Raw genomic sequence first — 22,544 nt, 5'->3', positions numbered from 1 at the left:
CAATCAATTAGCGGACAATCTCAGTCGAGATCACCAGCAAACTCATGAGTGGGAAATACATCCCCAGATACTACCAAATTACTTTCGCCAGTGGAGGACACCAGACATAGATCTGTTCGCCACAAAACAAAATGCAAAATGCCAAAGCTTTGCGTCCAGGTACCTACACCCTCAGTCCAAGGGCAATGCTCTATGGATCAATTGGTCAGGGATATTTGTTTATGCTTTTCCCCCTCTCCCACTCATTCCTTTTCTAGTCAACAAACTGAGTCATAACAAACTCAAACTAATACTCATAGCACCAACGTGGGCACGCCAACCGTGGTACACCACACTGTTGGACCTCTCTGTAGACCCTCACATCAAACTTCCAAACAGATCAGACCTGTTAACACAACACAAACAACAAATCAGGCTCCCAAATCCTGCGATGCTCAACCTAACAATTTTGCTCCTGAAGTCTTAGAGTTTGGCTATCTAAATCTTCCAAATGAGTGTATGGAAGTCACTAAACAGGCAAGGAAACCTACCACCGGGCATTGCTATGCTAATAAATGGAAAAGGTTTGTTTTCTACTGCCAAGCAAAACACATTACACCGTTAGATGCCTTCATACAGGACATCATTGGTTATTTATTACACCTACAAAAAGCAAATCTAACTTTTTCTTCCATCAAAATACATCTCACTGCAATCTCTGCTTACTTGCAGATTGAACACAAAAAATCACTATTTAGAATACTAGTCATTAAAGCCTTTATGGAAGGACTAAAAAGGATCATACCTCAAAGAGCCCCACCAGTACCCTCGTGGAATCTTAATATTGTACTTACTTGACTCACCCTGGGTCCACCCTTTGAACCCAAGCATTCTTGCCAAATCCAATTCTTAACCTGGAAGGTGGCATTTCTAGTAGCTATCACTTCACTACGAAGAGTTAGTGAAATACAAGCGTTCACTATTGAAGAACCCTTTATACAAGTACACAAACATAAAATAGTTCTCCGCAGAAATCCAAAATTTCTGTCAAAAGTCATTTCACTGTTTCATTTAAACCAAACTGTTGAGCTCCCAGTCTTCTTCCCACAGCCAGACTCAATAGCAGAAAGAGCACTGCATACATTAGACATTAAAAGAGCACTAATGTACTATATAGACAGAACAAAACCATTTTGTAAAACTAAACAATTGTTTGTCTCTTTCCAAAAACCCCATGCTGGTAATCCTATATCCAAATAGGGCAAGTCAGATGGATAGTCAAATGCATACAAACTTGTTACCTGAAAGCTAAAAGAGAGCTACTCATTACACCAAAGGCACACTCCACTAGAAAGAAAGGAGCAACAATGGCCTTTCTAGGTAACATACCAATGACAGAGATTTGTAAGGCAGCCACTTGGTCCACACCTCATACGTTTACCAAACACTACTGTGTAGATGTGTTAGCAACACAACAAGCCACAGTAGGACAGGCTGTACTAAGAACATTATTTCAAACAACTTCAACTCCTACAGGCTGACCACCGCTTTTGGGAGGATTACTGCTTTGTAGTCTATGCACAGCATTTGTATCTGCAACTACACATGCCATCGAACGGAAAATGTCACTTACCCAGTGTACATCTGTTCGTGGCATGTTCCGCTGCGGATTCACATGCGCACTCCCACCTCCCCGGGAGCCTGTAGCTGTTTAAGTTGCAATTTGAATTTGTATATATATGTAAATAAACATTCCTTTAGCACAAACTATGTACATACATATCTTTTCCATTGCATGGACATCTTTACTATTCTCATTCTACCACTCCTACCTCACCCTATGCGGGAAAACAATCTAAGATTGAGTTGATGCCCATGCGCAATGGAGCCGAAAGGGAGGAGTCACTCGGTCCTGTGACTCGAAAAGACTTCTTCGAAGAAAAACAACTTGTAACACTCCGAGCCCAACACTAGATGGCAGGAACAGTGCACAGCATGTGAATCTGCAGCGGAACATGCCACGAACAGATGTACACTGGGACATTTTCCATATATATACTGCTTTATTTATCGACAATGGGGAATGATTCAAGCATGTGAATCTATGAATGATACTAATACTGGAGAACTGCAGTTAGAGGTAAGTAACTTATTTTCTTCCTAAGGTGATAGCACTGATGGATGATTTATCACGAAATTTCTGAAGCTCCTGTAAGACAGTGAGATGATCATTTATATAAAGGTGTATCTGCTGCCTCCAAACCAGAGCCATCTAGCTCTAGGACATACATAGGTATCCCAAAGAAAACCTCCTAGGGAGCACTTTTTAGAACCCTCCTGTGCTTGTTTAGTACATTACTTAGGGGTTGTACTCAGTATTTCAGGCTTTTTCGGCTTGGCTCCCAAACTGTCCCGTCCTATTCTGGTATAGGTATTGAAAATTATTTTCAGTAGCTGTTTGTCCTTGTCCAAATGTGGAATCTCTTGGATACGCTGGCATGTGGCCAATGCTACCACTTCACCTTTAATGTTACTGAGTATTATTGAAGACACTGCGGCAAAGTTATGCATTAATTTCATCCCCAAATCTAGTGCTGGAGCAGCCCTGTGCTGATTCTGTATTTGTTTTAACACTTCCGGTAAATTTGCAAGTGTCTGGGTACCATGGGTGGTAGTATAGATCGGTGTGAAGACTGTACCCCACGTGTCAGAGTCATCCACTGAGGGAACCATCCTGAAGGGCAAACACATTGTGAGAATTCTCTGTTTTTCCCTACAGTCCCGTATGGGTAAACACAGCTTCCACCTGATTAGTTTACTGGGCTATCCAGAACTGGATTTTCTCTCGTTTCGGGGGCAATTTGCCAATCATACTGTTTGTGGATTGTGTACTGTTTGCGGATTGATCCCAGTAGTAGCCAGTTGGTATCCAGCAGTTGCTGGTGGTGCTGGACACACTTATGTTGTGTTCAGAGTTCGCATTATGAACTGAACAAGTCGTCTATATAGTGTTACTAGCTCAATGTATAAATTTAACAATCAGCTGCCTGCATGTTTTGAACAAAAGTGTGAGGTGTATATGTTGCAACATAGGTCACTTCGGTCCTTCGTTACCTAAGGGACCTAATCTCATAGGTTGTGTTACGTGTGGTAGGGTTCAATTAAACCAGTTGTGATGTTCTTGATAAGTAATTGGAAATTCAAGGTACTGGTATGCATGGTACCGTTGTGCTACATTTGCAATTCTGTATGTGTGGTATGTGAATGATCTAACATCTTCCTGAGGAAAGGTTACCCCAGAGTAGAATGTTTCTGTTTGGTAAACTTCATTAGCTTCTGCTATGAAACTGACATCTCTGCCCTCTTCTTTTAAGCCATGCGCAACTAAGTGTAGTGTTAATGCCTGTCTGGCATTCTCATGAATTTCTGTGGTGTTAGCCATATTGTGTAATAGGTAAAGAGATGGAACACCAAGTGGGGAAAAAAATCCTTTTAATAGTTCGAGCTTCAACAACCTACATCCTAGTTAGGCGCTCCCTTGTTCAGCTGAGGAGGATCTTCTCCACGACCACGGACGTCTCCATATAATGGTACCTAGGGTACCTGTTCTGTGTGACAGAGATACTCAGGACATCCATAAATTAGTGCTTAAAACACCATTGTTGGTGGCGTCATGTTGTAGTTGGACTCTTTCTCTAGGCAAGACTGCTGGTTCAGGGATGACAGCACTTTTGTTTGTAAGCGACTAGACCAGTCCTACAACATGTCCCATCTGTCGGCACAACCCTTCCGGCTTACAAGCAGTACTTCACCAAAAACCCAAAGAGTAAAAGGTGATATGTGGCAGCGTTCCGCATGGACTCAAGCATCAGCAAAGGCAAAAAGTCAGGGGGTAACCATGCCAAGGAGGCATTTCCTTACAGAATCCCTCTGATAATCTTGTCTGTGTGAAATTTATTTATACAGAACTTGTAGGACCCCTGACACAGATATGTTCCCAAACAATAGATAAGATGGCATGCTTGGGGCGCAAATTATCTCAACAATTCCTTGAAAAGGCACATTATGTTACTGTCTCACGAAAGTGTGAAAGTACTTGATGTGAATACTTACGCATGTCGTTTATCTTTGATGCTGATAGTGACACCTTTACATAGTGGCACTAATAACGTGAAACTAAAACATCTTCCTAACTATGAACATAGCAGCCACTTTGGAAAAAATAATTAAATAAATGTGCTAAAACAGAGCAAGCTAAGTAGGTTAAAATTCACTAGGTGACCGGGGAACAGGCCTGCAAGCCAGGAGGGTAAGCTAATCTCCTGATTCCCATTAAAACTAAATAAGATCCAGTATAGGTGAAAACTCCCACCATCCAGTCCACAGAAGCATCCACCAGAGCCTGCTTATACCTCTTCAATGAGCTAAGGCTCACTCTCGATCCGGACAAGTTAATACTTCAGTCATCATGGCGGATAACTTTCCTAGGAGCCATACTGAAACAAACCTCAACATAGCCTACCCCACACTTGATAGACAACGGAAGTTACTAACTGTGGCAAGCTGAGTGCAAAAAAGAAAGTCACTTTCAGTTTGCCTTTACTAATCTCTCTTAGTTATGGTGTCCTCTTACATACATCTCATTCCATACTTTTTACTTCATATGCGTCTCCTCAGGAAGCAGTGGACAACCAATGAGCAGAGGCTACAGGGACTTACTAAGACATCATTGAAGTCACTCAACTGGTGGGCATGCCCTGTAAATCTTTCTATAGGTCTCCCGTTTTTACATCCAACCTCTCCTGGGGAGCTTACCTCCTGGATCTTCAGGTCAGTGGCAAATGGCCTCCTTCACAGTGGGGCCTTCTTATCAATATTCTAGAGTTTAGGCTAGTATACCTTGCTATACAGGCCTTCCTGCCTAGAATTAAACAGTCTTTAGTGGTCATGTGAACAGACAACACAATGACGATGCACTACATGAACAAGTAGGGGTGCACCCGATCTTGCTTACTGTCCCAGGAAGCTCAGTTGATCTGGCAAGGGTGCATCCGACACACAGTGCACCTGACTATAGAGCATGTGCCAGGAAACCAAAACACCATAGCAGACACCTTAAACATCTTACCAAGAGTGGGAATTGGACTAAAACACACTCTTTCCCCAATGGGGCAAACTGAATCCCAGTCTCTTCGTGACCCCCCAAAAAGCCAAATGTCAGTTCTTTGCAAGTTGGAATCCCCATCTGGGGGTTTTGGGGTGGGGAAATGCCTTTTTGATTGTACGGTCTGGCATATTTTCTAACACCGTTCTTCCATTTCCTCTCCTTCCAAAATTCCTCAGCAAGAAGAAGGCCAAGGCCTGTCAGATCATTCTAATAGCCCCTCCATGGCTGTGTCAACACTGGTTCACAGTACTCCTACTGTCAGTGCGACTTCTCATTCGACTCAAGCCGATCCCATTGCTGGTGACAATAAGCCTGGGGCAAGTTCTGCATCCCGATCCCATCTCAATTGATCAGCTTGGCTCCTGAGTTCCAAAAATCTTGTCATCTGAACATTCCTTTAGATTGGGACAAACTTGTCAAGGTGAGGGCGGGCAGTAGTAATAAAACCTACTGCTTAGAATGGAAGAGATTCTGTCTATGGTGTCGAACTGCTAATGTGCATCCCATCTCATTGTCTCCGGAAGAGATTTTATCTTACCTCTTGCACTTTGCACAATCATGGTTAGCTCACGCTTTCATTAAGGTGCATCTTGCTGCCATTTATCATTTTTGGAGATCTTCAAACAAACCATCCTGGTGGTTCCTCAGAAACATCAAACAGTTCCTCAAAGGGTTGTTCAGGACATTCCCCCCAATTAGAGCCCCACCTCTGATGTGCAGCTCAACTGAGATTTGGGGCAATTGATGAAACCTCCATTCGAGCCCATCCATAGAGACGATATAAAGTATCTGTCGTGAAAAGTGGCTCTTCTTCTCGCTCCCCAATCAACATCAAGGCTAGCAGTCCTAAGACATCTTAATCAATAAAGATGGGCCATTTCTGTCTTCCCACCATCCCCTTAACCAGTTTTACTCACATTTTCTCAACTGCTTCTGAGTTTTCCTTTGTTACGGTTTTCAACCTCATGATTTATAGTGCCACTGCAAAATGTTCTTGTTACTGCTTTCTGTTCTGATTCAAGCATGTGAATCTATGAACGTTCCAATACTGGAGTAAGAAAATAAGTAACTGTAGTTCTCTAGTAATGGAATCTTTCATGGATTCACATGCCACCCACACGCCTCCCTGGAGAAGCTCACTTTTATTTCTCTCAGTGTAATACTATGTGCATGCACTAGTGCTCAGAGAATCTGAGGGATTGCAGCTTCTCTCAGGAAGATTCTAAAGGGTGGTGTGACCTGATTGGTTAATTCTTAAGTTTGGTCCTTTTTTAATAAGGACTGTGATATGTTACTAAACTAAAAGGCCTGGGGCCTATAGTTTCTATGCCTATTGTGACATTGCTTTTCTAAGGTACCGGGTACTCCCATCTCGACGAAGGGGAATGATTCAAGCATGTGAATCTATGAAAGATTTCAAAACTGAAGAACTACAGTTACAGGTATGTAACTTATTTTCTTATAGACCATTACTACAGTAGAACTTGATAACCTGCAGGTCAGCTCTGCTGCGTGGTGCATTCACTTTCTTGTGAGGGTTGAAGGCTTTCATTATCAGAGCTTCTCCAAACCATGATGGTATTGCTTTCACTTATACTTTCATACTCCTGCCAGCGTGGTGCCTATCGTTAGCCAATGTACGATTCATTAGAAAGCGCAGCTACCACTGTGTTGCATTCGAGGAGTGTCTGTGTCGTTCTCACATGTCCCCTTTATATTTTCAGTGTCTCTATGGCTGCTACGTGCACTCTTCCATTGTTCCAACATTCCATAGGCGCTGCTACTGGCTGTTGCAGGTAAGTCTCACTCTGGCCCCCTATGCACCTTGTTCTGGAGGGTGACGCTTTTTACAACCACAAGCTTGTTATTTTTTCTCATTCAGATGAAGGGGGACTGACAAGTGAATGAAACTAAAAGTATCAAGTTATCTGCATAGCAGGCCAGTAGTTTGTCAGTGCTTATCATTTATTGCAATGAATAATAGAGAAGCCTCATTATTATGTTTTAGATGTCTTTGTTAAATTTAACATTTTTTTTACAAAAGCCATGATCACCACCCAAAAACAAAGAAACATTTAGCACATTTAATACCAAATGTTTTACAACCACAAACTAAGAATAAGTAACACCATGAGCTAGAAAAACAAATTTTTTACACCAATTTTTCCTTTTTTAAACATTTTATTTCCTCACTTTAGTACCCTTTTTATTTTCAGGCAGTTCATTTAAAAATATGTGACCAGCATGTTCTTATTATTCTGCATTTTTTAATTTCATTTTTATTATTCTACTTTTTTTTTAAATAACTATCATATTTAATCATGACATTTGGCATAATAAAGCTTACTTTATTTTTGTAGCATTTATTCATACTCTACCCAAAGTCTCCCTCTTACTTTCTGTGATGTAATATTTTCCATTTCTGTTTACCTTGAAAATTGTGGTTATTCCGGCCTTGTGCTTTCAGTCCAGCCTTATCTGCAGAGATCTCCCTCTAACCACTAAAAATCTGAAACTTTTTAGTAAAATCCAGTGATTGTTGAAAAAGAGGCATCCGGAAGCAGTTAGGTAGCCATAGTAATACGCCACATTTGAATACTGGAGTGCTTTGTAAATGAGGGCTCTAGGAAAACTGCTGCAGTGGATGCAGGCAGTGTTAACCAGAGTAGAGGAAAAGGTCCTTATCTCACCTATATTGAAGAAAGTACACCAGCTGCCAGCAGAACAAAGAAAACTGACTACATATAGAGAATATTTCACAAAGCACACATGTCAAGAAATGCCATATAATTTGGAACTCTTCGGGTAATGTCTCAAAAAGTGACCAAACATTGTGTCATCTAAAGTGGAAATCTTGTAATCTGGCTCTGAGTGCGTTGTCATGATGTTGCATTCGCCTAGGGAGCTGGATTGGGTGCAGTGTTCTTCACAGCTCCATCAGAGATTACCTCAGGGGATGAAAGGAAGCTGCTCTTCACCTCTGCCTGCTGACAATGTTTGCGCTGAGAGGAAGCTCCCATGAGCCTGAAGGAAGTGTCTGCTCTTTCGCTGAGGTGCAGATCATGGTGCCTGTTTCTCCTGGATTAGCCACAGGAGGTTTGCACCTCTCAGTAGCCTCTGATAATGGTGCGAGTACCGCAGGGTATACAAAGCAGTTACTAAGGTAGACGCTCACTTAATAGAGGATGCATTGTGCTATAAAAAGCCCTCCAGTCCTCATGCATGGCGTCCCTCTGAACACTAACCCTTCCCCAGCTGGTAGCATTTGAAAAGATTAAATGTGACGAGTAAAATAGACCTGGAAAAATGTCTCATGTAGGAAAGGCAGAAAGCATGAGAGACCATTTGTAGTAATTGTATTTTAAAATGTGAGGAGACAATGCAGGTGAGCAAGAAGCAACACATTGTAGGAATCAGTGTAGGAAACTGGCCCCTTGCAGCAGTCCCCCCACCCCACCCCACCTACTTTTTGCCTGATATATGATGCCAACTTGAGTGAGTGTCTGCTGGGATCCTACTAACCAGGCCCCAGCACCAATGTTCTTTCCCTAAATTGTACCATTGTTTCCACAATTAGCACACCCCTGACACACAGCTAAGGCCCTTGTAAAAGGTACCAGTGGTATCAAGGGCTCTGCGACCAGCTAAGGTCCCTAAGGGCTTCAGCATGTATTGTGTCACCATAAGGGACCCTTCTCCAAGCACATGCACACTCTCATTGCAGATTGTGTGTGCTGGTGGGTAGAAAAAGGTAAAGTCGACATGACACCCCTTCCTGGGTGCCATGCCCACAAACCACTTCCTGTAGCATAGGTTAGTCATCCCTCTAGCAGGCCTTACAGTCATAAGGCAGGGTGCACTATAACACTGTTGAGGTCATAGCTGAATGAGCAATATGCCTTACAGTGTAGACATTAGTGTAGACATTGTAAGTGCAATGTGGCCATATTAAGTACATGGTCTGGGAGTTTGTTATTACGAACTCCACACGTCCATAATGGCCTCACTGAAGGCTGGGAAGTTTGGTATCAAACATCTCAACACAATAAACCCACACTGATGCCAGTGTTGGATTTATTTTAAAATGCACACAGAGAGCATCTTAGAGCTGCCCCCTGTATTTTACTAACCCTCTAGTGCAGGGCAGATGAGCCTGTGCCAGCCTGCCACTAACAGACAAGTTTCTGACCCCATTGGGAGCCTTTGTGCTTTCTTGGGTCAGAAACAAAGACTTCTCTGGGTCAAGATGCTTCACACCTCCCCCTAACAGGAACTGTAACACTTGGCAGAGAGCCTCAAAGGCTTCTGCCTCCTGTTACACTGCCCCATGACACTCCAGGTAGTGGAGATGCTCGACCCCCGCACCACGCCCCACTTTTGACAGCAGGTCCAGCTGGAAAATTAAGAAAAACAAGGAGTGACCACTTCAGCTGGAACCACCCCTAAGGAGTCCAGAGCTGAAGTGACCATCTCCATGCAGAATCATCTATCTTGGTTTGGAGGAGAGGGACCAATAGGGACAGGAATGTGCCTCTCTTCCCAAAGGGGGTGGCCACAGGAAGGGTGTAGCCACCCTCAGCGACAGTAGCCATTCGCTACTGCCCTCTGACCGATGTAACGCCCCTAAATCTAGTATTTAGGGTCACCCCTGAACCTTACTCACCCCATTCCTGGCGACCTCAAGAAGAAAGAAGTAGGACTGCTATGCTGACCCCAGCAGTGAAAATTCTAGAAGACAACTGACTTGCCCCAGCCCTGCTAGCCTGTCTGCAACTTCAAAGACCCCTACCACAAAAAGGTGAGCCATCCTGCCGGACCAGCGACCTCTGCAAACCCCCAGAGGACTGCCTGCCCAGCAGAGGATTGAGAACTCCTGAGGACAGCGGTCCTTTCTAGAAAAAATCTCTAAAAGAACTCCAGAACCGCCCAGATCCTCAAGCATTACCCACTCTGCGCCCAATGCACATGGCCCTAGTCCAGGTGGCCTTGATAGGTCCCCAGGTGATTTAAACCTTGAGTCTGCCCTGGCTTGACCCCTCCTGACCCTCACAACAACTTGCAGCCTGAATCCGAAGGACCCCCCTGGCCGTGACCGGATCCTGCAAAGATACTCGTCGCAACCTCCTTGCCTTGGGGAATCTGTCCGACAGTCCACCAACGCCCAGCGGGCACCACTCCTGCCTGTCCAGCCTTTACTTTCCTGAAACCGCCCCCCTGTAGCCAGGCTGCAGCATCTTTTGTGACCCCCCCAGGTTTCCCCCCATGAAAAGCGTTGGGCTCCCAGCTCTGTGTTTGCACCCTGCACCTGGCTGCCCCAGTGCTGCTGAGGGTGTATGTTTGGTGTGAACCTGTGGCCTACCAGCTGCTGCTCTAAATGCCCCAGACCTTTGTACTGGAATCACAGGTACTTACCTGCAATCTGCTTTCTACCAAGCACCCCCAGTCTTCATAGTATTCCATTGTAAACCGGACACCTCTGCACCCAGATGGCCCCATGTTTGCTGGTGGTGCACTTTTGGGCTCAGCCTAAACTTTGACCTATGGACATCCTAACCCCCGAATACTGGATTTGTAAGACATGTGCTTACCCCCCCCCCCCCCCCCCCCGCCCTCGCCAGGGGTCTATTGACTATGAATACATTTAACAGTCAAATTTTGAAATAGAAAAGTGCTACTTTCCTGTAAACTGCTTTATCTGCAAAACCAAAAGTACATTTGATACATATGCTTGATACCTATTGACAACTGTACTAACCTGCAACGAAGATCTTCTGATTCTAGAAATAAAGTAACAAATATAGTTTTGCTATATAAAACATTTGGAGTTAGTCATTGAGTGTGTGCCCCATTTCTTGACTATGGGGGTGATTCTGATTCTGGCGGGCGGCGGAGGCCGCCCGCCAGAATTCCGCCCTCCATTATACCGCTCCGCGGTCAGAAGACCGCGGAGGGTATTATGAGTTTTTCCCTGGGCTGGCGGGCGGTCTCCAAAAGACCGCCCGCCAGCCCATGGAAAAACTCCCTTCCCACGAGGATGCCGGCTCGTAATCGAGCCGGCGGAGTGGGAAGGTGCGACGGGTGCAGTGGCACCCGTCGCGTATTTCAGTGTCTGCAAGGCAGACACTGAAATACTTTGCGGGGCCCTCTTACGGGGGCCCCGCGACCCCCCCTACCGCCATCCTGTTCATGGCGGCATTCCCGCCATGAACAGGATGGCGGTAGGGGGGGTCAGAATCCCCTCGGCGGCGCAGCGAGCTGCGCCGCCTTGGAGGATTCTTAGGGGCAGCGGAAAACCGGCGGGAGACCGCCGGTTTTCCTGCACTGACCGCGGCCAAAGCGCCGCGGTCAGAACCGCCGGGGTCAGAATCACCCCCTATGTGTTTACAGTAAATGCTTTGCACTACCTTCTGATAAGCCTAACTGCTCAACCACACTACCACAAAAGAGAGCATTCGTATTGTCTACTTTGGGCTCTCTTAAGCTTCTGGGGAACCCCTGGACTCTGTACATAGTGTACCTCCTTTTGGTTTAGTATATACAGAGCCAGCGTCCTAAAATCAGCATCTCTACATTAATGTACAGTATAGTCAGCATAAAATGGAGGCACCTTGCCAATATATAATCTTTATATTTACCACACTTCCATGTTCTTTATTCTTGTTAACGTTTAAATATTACACATAGACACGGTCACAGAAATTATGCAGAATGGCTGTCTAAATTATTTGTTGATTACACTGTATACTGCAAACATTTTGTGACAGTATCACTTGATCATTTTGTCATTTTTACTCATGGTAACACTCTGGTGAATGTTTAACCTCATCAGACTTATTTTAACACCTACACACAACATTCAGAAAGTAAAAAGTGATCATTTAACCTTTGCAGAGGACTTTTCACTGGGCATCAGCTCCTGTGGCCACATTTTTAGTAATATTTTATCATGCTGAGCTTGAAAGAAAATGTTTTACATCAAATCTGCAAATTATGCAGCAGACAGTGTTATCTGGCTTGTGGAGCATATCCATACTTATCAGAAATCTGTGCAGCAGTAGAATCGCACATTCTTTCTTTGTGGAATATCTGTTGATGATCATAGCACTAAATTGCCCAGCCCTTATGCGGGGATTCGAAAACACTTTAGTTAAGTATACTTCTCTCGTAGGGGATTTCCATGTATAGTCATAAGCAATGAATAGTTCCGCGCGCCTGCGGGGACCCCGGAGCACTGATGTGAAGTATATTCTTAAGTGCAAATACCAGCTCTTTGAAAAAGGTCTGTCAAAAACCACTTAAGAATAACACTGTGCAGCCTATGTGAACAGCTACACAGACCAAATTGTTGAAAAGAAAAACAGCTGTAGTGTAAATTCACGTTCAAATACCTATTTATTCTAGAAATGTAATAAAAAATACATTCTCATACTTTATTTACACCTCTCATGAGAATAAAACAATGCAGGGCAGTGTAGCCCATAGGCTGCCATTATACAGAATGTAAATAGAGCTGTGCCTTTAAGAAAGTACAGTCTTCCTGTATCCCATCATGCACAGCAAAAGGCAGTTGCCTCAGTTCTTTTTTCCGGCTCCTTTTGACAGGACCCCGAAGCATTGAGCTCTACCTCACAAAGCGTTTTTTTGACAGAAATTCAATTAAAATCTTTTGAATTTCAATTTCACTCGACGTTTTTAATATTGAGTGAACATTTCCTAACCTTTTCTGTCAAATTCTGACAGAAATTTAAGGTTTTTCTATTTAGAAATGCCTTCACTTTTTGACAAATGTCCTTCTTGTGGCAGAAAAAAGGCTAAAACAGATCCACACCGGGTCTGTATAATTTGCCTTCCATCCAGCCACAAACCTGATTCCTGTGACATCTGTAGAACTTTCTCCAGAAGGACTCTTCGTGATAGGGAGAAAATTTGACTTCAGGCTAGAGAGGACAGGAGAAGAAGTGGTCAGTCTGCCACAGAGCGAGGAGAAGGTCAGACTTCTACCAGGGCTCACCCTGTTTCCTCTGCAACTTCTGCCAGACCTGCTCAGAAACGGCATGGGTCTCCGACGACGTCGAGGGCATCGACGTCGAGACCAGGAACGGCGCCAACATGCTCGCCGTCGAGAACCGGTTCACCGGCGAGAAAGAAACACCGTTTGACGTCGGCAGGCGTTTCGCCGTCGAGACGGCGTAGACGCTCGCCGTCGAGAAGGTCTGGGTCACCGTCGACGCGACGAGGACGGTCGACGTCGAGAAGATCTGGGTCCGGTTCGCCGTCAACGCGGCGAGGACGATCAGCGTCGAGAGAGAGTGCTCGCTGTCGGAGACGGTCACCGCCATCGCATCGACGGCGAGGAAGGTCGTCGTCGAGAGGATCTCAGCGACGAGGGGAATCGACGTCAGGAGGCACCCGCAGTCACCGTACTTCGACGTCGAGGAGTGTGTCGACATCGAGGCGGCAGTCAAAGAGACCTAGAAGGGTTTATACCACTTCCGAATCCTCGGCCTCACTCATCCTACTTCCAGCTTCGCTGCCGCAGACGCCAGTAACACCTCCGGCTCCTCTTCCGGCTCCCCCTTCAGAGTCTGTTCCGAGGACTCCAGCGGAATCCAGGAGACATTCCTGACATTCCTCTAGACGTTCGTCTTCTTCTCGGCACCATCGTCATAAGTCACTTCAGAGATCTCCACATTCGCGTCACAGGCATTCTTCTTCGTCTACACAGGACTACTCTCCAACCCTATCGGACTCACCGTCCCCGAGAGTGTCCCCCATAAATGACGTAAATACATTCCAAGAGGTCCTAGTGCGCAGGGCGACCAAACTAAATATCCCGCTGGCGGTACCCGCCCCATCGACCTCAGTGATTTTCGAGACTTTACACCAGAGGGCATCTTCAAGACCTTTACTTCCACTGGTCCCGGGTCTTATTGAACCGGCAATGGATATTTTTCTGACACCGGCCACAACGAAATCTGCTCCTTCCAGACTTATTAAAAAGTATCGCCCACCGGAGCAAGATCCTCTATTTCTAAGGTCGGACCCAGTGCCGGACTCGGTGGTTATAGTAGCGGAAAAGAAGCTACACTCTACATCACCTTCTTCCTCCTCACCTCCGGACAAAGAGAGCAAAAAGATCGATGCTGCAGGTCGAAAAGTATGCTCTACCGCAGCCATCACAATGAAAGCAGCCAGTGCCACTGCTTTATTAGGAAGATATGATCGGGCCCTTTGGGACTCTATGCTGCAGTTTTCAGAGCACCTACCCAAGGACAAAAGGGAAGATTTCTTAGAGGTCGTGGGTGAGGGAGCCATGGTTTCCAACCAGGTAATAAGCACTGCTGCTGATTCTTCGGTGCTTTCGGCACATAACTACGCTCATGGAGTAGCGCTAAGACGACATGCATGGTTGCGATTGACATCTCTCAAACCAGAGGCACAGCAGAGAATTCAGAATTTACCATTCTCAGGCTCCACTTTGTTTGGCTCTCATGCCGATGACGAGATGTCAAGAATGAAGTCTGAGCTAGACACTTTAAAAGCGGTAGGCATCGAACGCCCAAAGGAACAGCGAAAAGTATTCCGTCCCTACCAGCGAAGGCTTTTCACCCACAGATATCAGACACCACACTGGATGTCCTCGCGTCCCCAACAGCAACATCAAAGGGCCTTCTCGACACAGCGAAAGTCGACAAGGGGTCGTTCCACACCGCAAACTCCGGAAACTCGCCAGGCTCCCGCGTCTAAGCCCTGAATCTTCGCTTCCCCTTCCTCCGTTATCCACTCAAGTAGGGGGAAGTATCTCAAATCATCTATACGAGTGGCTACGCATCACATCAGACGCCTGGGTATTGAATACTGTGCGAAATGGTTACGCTCTCAGATTCACCAGTCCTCCTCCATCTGTTCCACCCAAACCAGTCAGCCACCACCTCGAAGCTCTTCAGTTAGAAGTCGCTATTCTATTACAAAATAGAGCTATAGAACCCGTCCCGATCGACCAACGCGGGAAAGGGATTTATTCGAGGTATTTTCTAGTGCCAAAGAAGGACAAACAAGAGTTTCGTCCCATTCTAGACCTAAGGACAGCAAACAAGTGGATTCGCAAAGAGAAATTCAGGATGCTATCCTTGCACCAAATTTACCCACATCTTTGTCAGGGCGATTGGCTCTGCGCGATAGACCTTTGCAACGCTTATTTTCACATTCCAGTGAGCAAGAAACATCGAAAATTCCTAAGGTTCACCGTCGGCAAAAGTCATTACCAATTTGCGGTTCTACCCTTCGGCCTCAAATCAGCGCCGAGAACTTTTTCCAAATGCATGGCGGTGGTAGCCGCCCATCTGAGGAAGCATCACATATTTGTCTACCCCTATCTAGACGATTGGCTCATAAAGGCCTCCAACTATCTAGAGGCCCAACAACATTTCAAATGGGCGCAACAGCTGCTACAGAATCTCGGTCTTCAAGTCAATCTTCTGAAGTCCACAGCAATGCCTGTTCAGAGGCTGCATTACTTAGGGGCCATTATAGATATCAATCAAGGCAAGGTGTTTCCTTCGGAGGAACGACGATTATTGATTCTCCAAAAGTGCAAACAACTAGAGAGAAATCCACAGACCACTGCAAGAGTAATAGCCTCTCTACTGGGCTCGATGGCATCTTGTATCCACCTTGTTCCCAATGCTCGCCTCCATATGAGACCCTTACAGGAATGCCTGGAGGATCAATGGTGTCAACTGATGGACGATTGGGAGAGCAGAGTCTTTCTTTCTCCCCACGCCTTACAGTCCCTCAAGTGGTGGTGTTCACCCAACAATCTCTTGGTGGGGATTCCTTTCCAGCAGCAGCCTCCAGCTCAAACCATCGTAACAGACGCATTATTGCTCGGATGGGGAGCGCACGTGGATCATCTTCGAGTCCAAGGCAAGTGGTCACAGAGAGAGGTTCTCTATCATATCAACCTGCTGGAGCTTCGCGCAGTCCATCTTGCGCTTAAGGCCTTCCTACCTTCTCTGAAAACGGAAATTCTCCTCCTCCAGACGGACAACGTGGCCACCATGTATTACATAAACAAACAAGGAGGCACCAGGTCCAGGATATTATCCAGAGAGGCTCAGACAATCTGGCATTGGCTTCTAGCCAGGAACCTGTTTATAGTGGCAACTCACCTGCCGGGCAGCCAGAATGTTCAAGCGGATGCTCTCAGCCGCGTAATGGACGAGAACCACGAATGGGTATTACACGACGACGACGTTCGTTCCATTTTCGCACTATGGGGTACCCCCTCTATAGACCTATTCGCAACCCCAGAAAACAAAAAATGCCAAAGCTTCACCTCCAGATATTACCATCCAGGGACACTGGGGAATGCCCTGTGGATAAGCTGGTCAGGAGCATTTCTTTACGCCTTTCCACCGCTTCCCCTGATACCGGCAGTCCTCCAGAAGCTATCCAATGCCCAGTCCAAAATGATTCTAATTGCTCCAGAATGGCCACGCCAATGGTGGTTTGCAGACCTTCTTCACCGGTCACTCAAGCCACACATCAGACTGCCTCATCGTCCGGACCTGCTCACGAAGTTCAGAGGGCAGATATCTCATCCCAACCTCTCTTCGCTGAGTTTGGCAGCATGGCTCCTGAGCTAGTGCAATATGGACATTTGAACCTACCTCAGGACTGTATGGAAATCCTAAGAGAAGCAAAGCGCCCTTCCACACGATCGGCTTATGCATGCAAGTGGAAAAAATTCTGTGTGTGGTGTTTAGACAACAACGTTGACCCGGTATCCTGTGGAGAGGAGACTATCCTGCCATACTTGCTAAGTTTGGCAAAATCGGGTTTACAATTGTCATCAATAAAAGTGCACTTGGCGGCTCTAACGGCATATTGAAAGAGCCCCTCTCAGACCTCCTTTTTTAGGATCCCAATTATCAAGGACTTCCTGGAGGGCTTAAAAAAGGTTTTCCCTCCCATTAGGAGGCCATCTCCTCCATGGGAACTGAATGTTGTCCTATCACGTCTGATGCTACCTCCGTTCGAGCCAATACATAAAGCATCACTTCAACATCTCACGTGGAAAACTGCCTTTCTGGTTGCAATCACATCAGCGCGTAGGGTCAGCGAAATCCAGGCCCTTTGCGCCCAAGAACCCTACACGGTCTTTCATTTTGCGAAAGTAGTGATGAGGACTCATCCAAAATTTTTACCAAAAGTCGTTTCAGACTTTCATGTGAACCAAACCATTTCATTACCAACTTTCTTTCAAAATCCAACTACCCCTGCCGAGAGAACTCTGCATTCTCTGGATGTAAAGAGGGTTTTGAAATTTTACTTGGACAGGACAAAATGCTTATGTAAATCACAGCAGCTCTTTGTTAACTATGGCCCAGTTAGAACAGGGTTGGGCACGTCTAAACAATCATTATCCAGGTGGATTGTTTCATGTATACTGTTATGTTATCAGTTAGCGAACAAATCTCTTGGTGGCAGGCCAAAAGCCCATTCTATTAGAGGGAAGGCAGCTACTGCGGCCTTAATGAGAAATATCCCTTTGGCAGAAATATGCAAGGCAGCCACTTGGAAATCGGTCCATACCTTTACACAGCATTACTGCCTTGATACAGACGCTAGGGCAGATGCGCAGGTTGGACAGGCCTTGCTTAAGAATTTATTTGCATGACTCATGTTTTTTGTCAGTATTATTCTGTCTACTCCACCGCGGTTATGGGGATGGGCTTGCTAGTCTATTCAGTGCTTATGACTATACATGGAAATCCCCTACGAGAGAAGGAATGGTTTCTTACCTGTAACTCCAGTTCTCTCGTAGGGGTATTTCCATGATAGTCATAAGCAACCCTCCCTCCTCCACGGTGGAGTTGACATAGAAAAGGTTGCCATAATAGTATTGATGTTGGTACTCTAACAAATGTTTTGTTCCTTCATGTCAGGTTACAAGCCTTCAAAAAGAACTGAGGCAACTGCCTTTTGCTGTGCATGATGGGATACAGGAAGACTTTACTTTCTTAAAGGCACAGCTCTATTTACATTCTGTATAATGGCAGCCTATGGGCTACACTGCCCTGCATTGTTTTATTCTCATGAGAGGTGTAAATAAAGTATGAGAATTTATTTTTTATTACATTTCTAGAATAAATAGGTATTTGAACGTGAATTTACACTACAGCTGTTTTTCTTTTCAACAATTTGGTCTGTGTAGCTGTTCACATAGGCTGCACAGTGTTATTCTTAAGTGGTTTTTGACAGACCTTTTTCAAAGAGCTGGTATTTGCACTTAAGAATATACTTCACATCAGTGCCCCGGGGTCCCCGCAGGCGCGCAGAACTATTCAGTGCTTATGACTATCATGGAAATACCCCTACGAGAGAACTGGAGTTACAGGTAAGAAACCATTCCATTTCTGTGTTGAATCTGCACCTTACTTCAGAAGGCCAGGATTTTTTATTAGGGATGAAAAATAACTGAGTGCCCTACACTGTAGGCTGATTTGTCCAATTTCATTTATTTGCTTTCAAAAATATATTTAAGACCAGAAATGCCCATAGAACAGTAGGCGACTTAAAAAAAATAATCTTTGGCAAACCTTTTTTATAGTGAATGAATGGAAAAGAGTAAGGGCAGTGTAGTCAAGGAGTCTGCAGTTATGTTAAATTAAAAAGTGACACTGCACCTTAATGGCTCAATGCACTCTAGTATCACAACATGCCCTATAGGTGGCAGTTACCTCTGTTCTGTTTCCATCTCCTGGTGATAGGATTTTAGAGCCCTAAGCACTCCTGAATTCAGGCCTTTTTCTCTTGGGATACCTTCCAAACATTAGGGCTTTGGGATTATTGGAGTTTTCTGATAGGAAATATTTTCGATTTTTGAGAAAATACCATCACTTTTTGGGAACTGCCCTGCCTCTTGCAGGAAAATGGGTAAGACAGACCACCAGGGCTTGTGTATTCTGTCTTCCGAATTCTAATATCCCAGACACATAAAGCAAAGTAAAATCTTTGCCAGGTTAACGTTAGGAGTATGAAAAGATTTTTCTTCATTGCAAGAAGAGAGGTGAAGATATTAGGAATCTCTCTCTGGCAACGCTGGAAGTTCTCAGGAGTGAAGAGAGGAAGCTACCATGTACGAGGCATGATGAGATACTGAGGGGTTTGGAAACTTTAAAGGTGAAGCCTCACTTTTCAGCTAAAAATATCTGTAACCTTTTTGGCTGCTTTGCCATCATTCCTTTTTCTTTGTACACTTTAAAAAAGGTTTAAAAAAGAGTTTTTATTTTTTAAATGTCACCTACTATTCTAGGGAAATTTCTGGTTTTAAATATATTTTGAAGGCAAATTAATGAGTCTCCTGAAGAACTGAGATTACAGTTAAGAAATCATTCCTTCCTTCAGCCCTCCATAAAGATAGCATTAACTAATCCTTTTTTGTGAATATGTGTTTGCAAGTTGTTTTTCTTCAAAGGAGTCTTTTGAGTCCCAGATATTATAGTGACTTCTCTCTTAACTTGCAGTGCTCATGGCCTCCGACTTCATGTTAGATTGTTCTCCCCACCCCCAATCAGGTTTGGGCGTGCACGATCAGGGCTCAGAGTTCGGCGTGGATTCGACTCGAGTTCGGGCCCAGCCACTCTGTTTCAACTCAGATATCTGTATCCAACAACTTTTTGTCCTTCCTCTAACTGACATCTGCATCTACTCTTGAACCACAGCTCCTTGGGCCCACTCTAGGGCCCTATGCCTCTTTTCTTGGTCAAACAGAAAAATTACACAGGGTGATGAACAGATGCTCTTTCAAAACTTTTGATGTGGATCTGGACCTATCCAATTAGGCTTTCACCCGCAGCTGACACAACCCCTTATCAAAGTCATACAGAGGATTGCCATTTTCCACAATGTGGATATGCATGCCCCTGCGAGCATAATGATTTCCTTGTGAAGACTGTCTAAATCAGAGTGGACAGTCCAATTTCTGCCCAGTCAAGTCCAAGATGTTAACACCTAAGGTGAATAAAAATTATAAACCCCTTCCCAAGTGAACTCCCTTACAACAGTGGTCAGGCCATCCAAGATTCCCTAGTGGTTGATGCTGCGTGTAAGTGCACCAATTCTCAGGGCATGGGTAGTGCTCTCCCACCCGATAAAGAAAGTAAGAAGCTCTCTATTGCAGGGAGGAAGGTAGCAGTTGAAGACACCACCCACTGAAGTATGGTGGATTCAGCGAGTCTTAAATTCCCAGTATGGCAGACCAGGATAAAATGCATGAACATGTGAAACATCTGCCTGACTAGTTCAAGCAGAGGGGGAGAGGCTAGAGGGAAACACCATATCTAATGCCACCACCTGATGTGTACTTGGTGCCATGCATACAGTTCGAGCCATAAAATCAGTCTCTCTAACTCACGGTCAAAAGGGTTTGTTCTCTTTACTCCCTAATCCCCAGGAAAGATGGTTCCCTGAGACCCCACAACCAGCACACTCTCCCCAAGCACTTCCACATGCTAATCTTCCATGGTAAAATACCCCTGCTGCAACAAAGCATCTTCATGATGGCGTTAGACCTCGTGGACGCAGAAAGAGCCCTACACACACTAGATAGTAAACATGCTCTCTTGTATCATATTGACAGGACAAAGCACTTCAGGAAGGCAGACCAGCTGTTTGTTACCTTCACAAAAGATTATTATGTGGATATCCCTGCTAGCTAACAGGCTATAGTTGGACAGACAGTCTTAAGGACTTTATTTCTGACATCTGCATCTCCACACGTTAGCCATTGCTTGTAGTCAGGTACTGCTTTACAGGCTATGCAGAACATGCTTATTTACAGTAAAACATGCTACTAACTGAAGTGTTAATTACCCTGTAAGCATTTGTTTGTAGCATGTAGTACTGTAGATTCACATGCACCAACCCTTTGTCCTTGAAGCATGTGGCTCTGATCACAGATCTTTTTGTTTTACTAATTGAGACACCTTTCGCAGTACACATGTGCACCACAGTATCTACTCTCCACTCCATGCTACTTGCAAAAATCAATCAAACAGGAAATGGTGCCCGTGCGCATTACCAAATAAGGGAGGAGTGTCTCCATACCTCTTGACTCGAAAGGCTTCTTTAAAAAAAAATAACCAGTTGTAAATGTCAGAGCATGTGAATCTACAGCACTACAAACAGATGCTTTTAAAGTGGTATGATATTCCTTATTTACTATATGTATATGCATATGTGTGTGTTTTTCACTGGGGGAAAAAACTGGTAAAGTTATGCTTCTGGTTGAAACCTGCAAAACCAATGACACACACACACACACACACCTGAGGCCGTAAATCTTGCTGCCTGCCATATTGTTCTCTTGATGGGCTTTTTCTTTCTTTCTGTACTGTTGGAAAATTAGTGCTTTGAGTATGGCTGGGCACAAGTTATGGCATGTATGCATTTGGAACCATAACTGGCAAATTTCATTGGTTATGCATGTTTGAGCCAGAACGATGAAACAGTTGTTAACTGTGTTATTTTAGTGAGTTTGTCTTAATTTATGATTTACTTTTTGTCCAACTTTGGTTGTGCACGACCTTCAACCAGGACTTGCATCTGAGACATCGGCAACCCACCCCCACTTTAAGCCCCTGCTGGCAGCCAGCTGCCTTGGCGCATGACTCTTGCCTATGTTCAGCAAAAGTTGGTCGTAGGGCCTGACTTGTGGCCAGGCTTTAGGCTGAACTCCATATTGACAGCCAGTCCACCTTGCACTGGCCTTTGGCTGTGCGTAGTGAGGTTCGAGTTCAACCCACTGCTGGTAGCTCTGTGTTTTCCAGACCTCCAAGTTCCTACAACCTTCGCCCTGGGTTCAAGCACTCGCTATATTATCTTGCCTTTACTATGAAATTTTTGTTCCCTACCACATGAACATCACAAATGATGAAATTGCCAATCCTTCACAAAAATGGGAATCAAATTGCTTCTATGTTTTTTTTTCTAGGTGCGGGTATAAAGTTTTCCAAACCCCTGGATACCTTTCAGCATCTTTCTTGGGTTGTGCACCCAATGGCTGTGAAGTTTGTTTTCCACAGCATAAAAAGCACAAATTGAAATAGATTTGTAATTTCAAGATGGTGGGAAAACATTTTTGCACCCTTATCTGGCACATAAATTCGCTCCAAAAATGAAAAAAGGTGATTGACAGTAGTCCAAGTCATGAATTATGGTTTTAGCCTCTCATATTCACTAAAGTTGCCCATTGAGCAATTTTCTTAAATGCTTTTGTCTGAATAAATATTCACAGTCTGTACATTAAACTAACAAATCTGTTATTTCTGAACTCAGCTTTCAAGCCAATTTTAGTGTAAACCTATGTAACTGTTTAAGGTGAAGGCATAAG

At 44.7% G+C, this 22,544-nt stretch overlaps 1 protein-coding gene across 9 annotated transcripts in view; it reads left to right on the top strand.

Moving 5' to 3' along the window:
* The window catches only part of LOC138266928 (calmodulin-binding transcription activator 2-like), an 863,356-nt gene that overhangs the window by 302,584 nt on the left and 538,228 nt on the right, over nucleotides 1-22,544 (top strand). For all 9 annotated transcript variants that reach the window (XM_069215705.1, XM_069215704.1, XM_069215702.1 and 6 more), the window contains exon 6: nucleotides 6,871-6,942. In XM_069215705.1, the coding sequence (XP_069071806.1) occupies nucleotides 6,871-6,942 (72 nt within the window). The remainder of the gene's footprint in view (nucleotides 1-6,870; nucleotides 6,943-22,544) is intronic.

The sequence above is a fragment of the Pleurodeles waltl genome, chromosome 12, assembly GCF_031143425.1.
Source record: "Pleurodeles waltl isolate 20211129_DDA chromosome 12, aPleWal1.hap1.20221129, whole genome shotgun sequence".
In the NCBI taxonomy this organism is placed as follows: Eukaryota; Metazoa; Chordata; class Amphibia; order Caudata; family Salamandridae; genus Pleurodeles; species Pleurodeles waltl.
The sequence above is the reverse complement of the archived record's forward strand: the minus strand, read 5'-3'. Positions and strand labels throughout refer to the sequence as shown.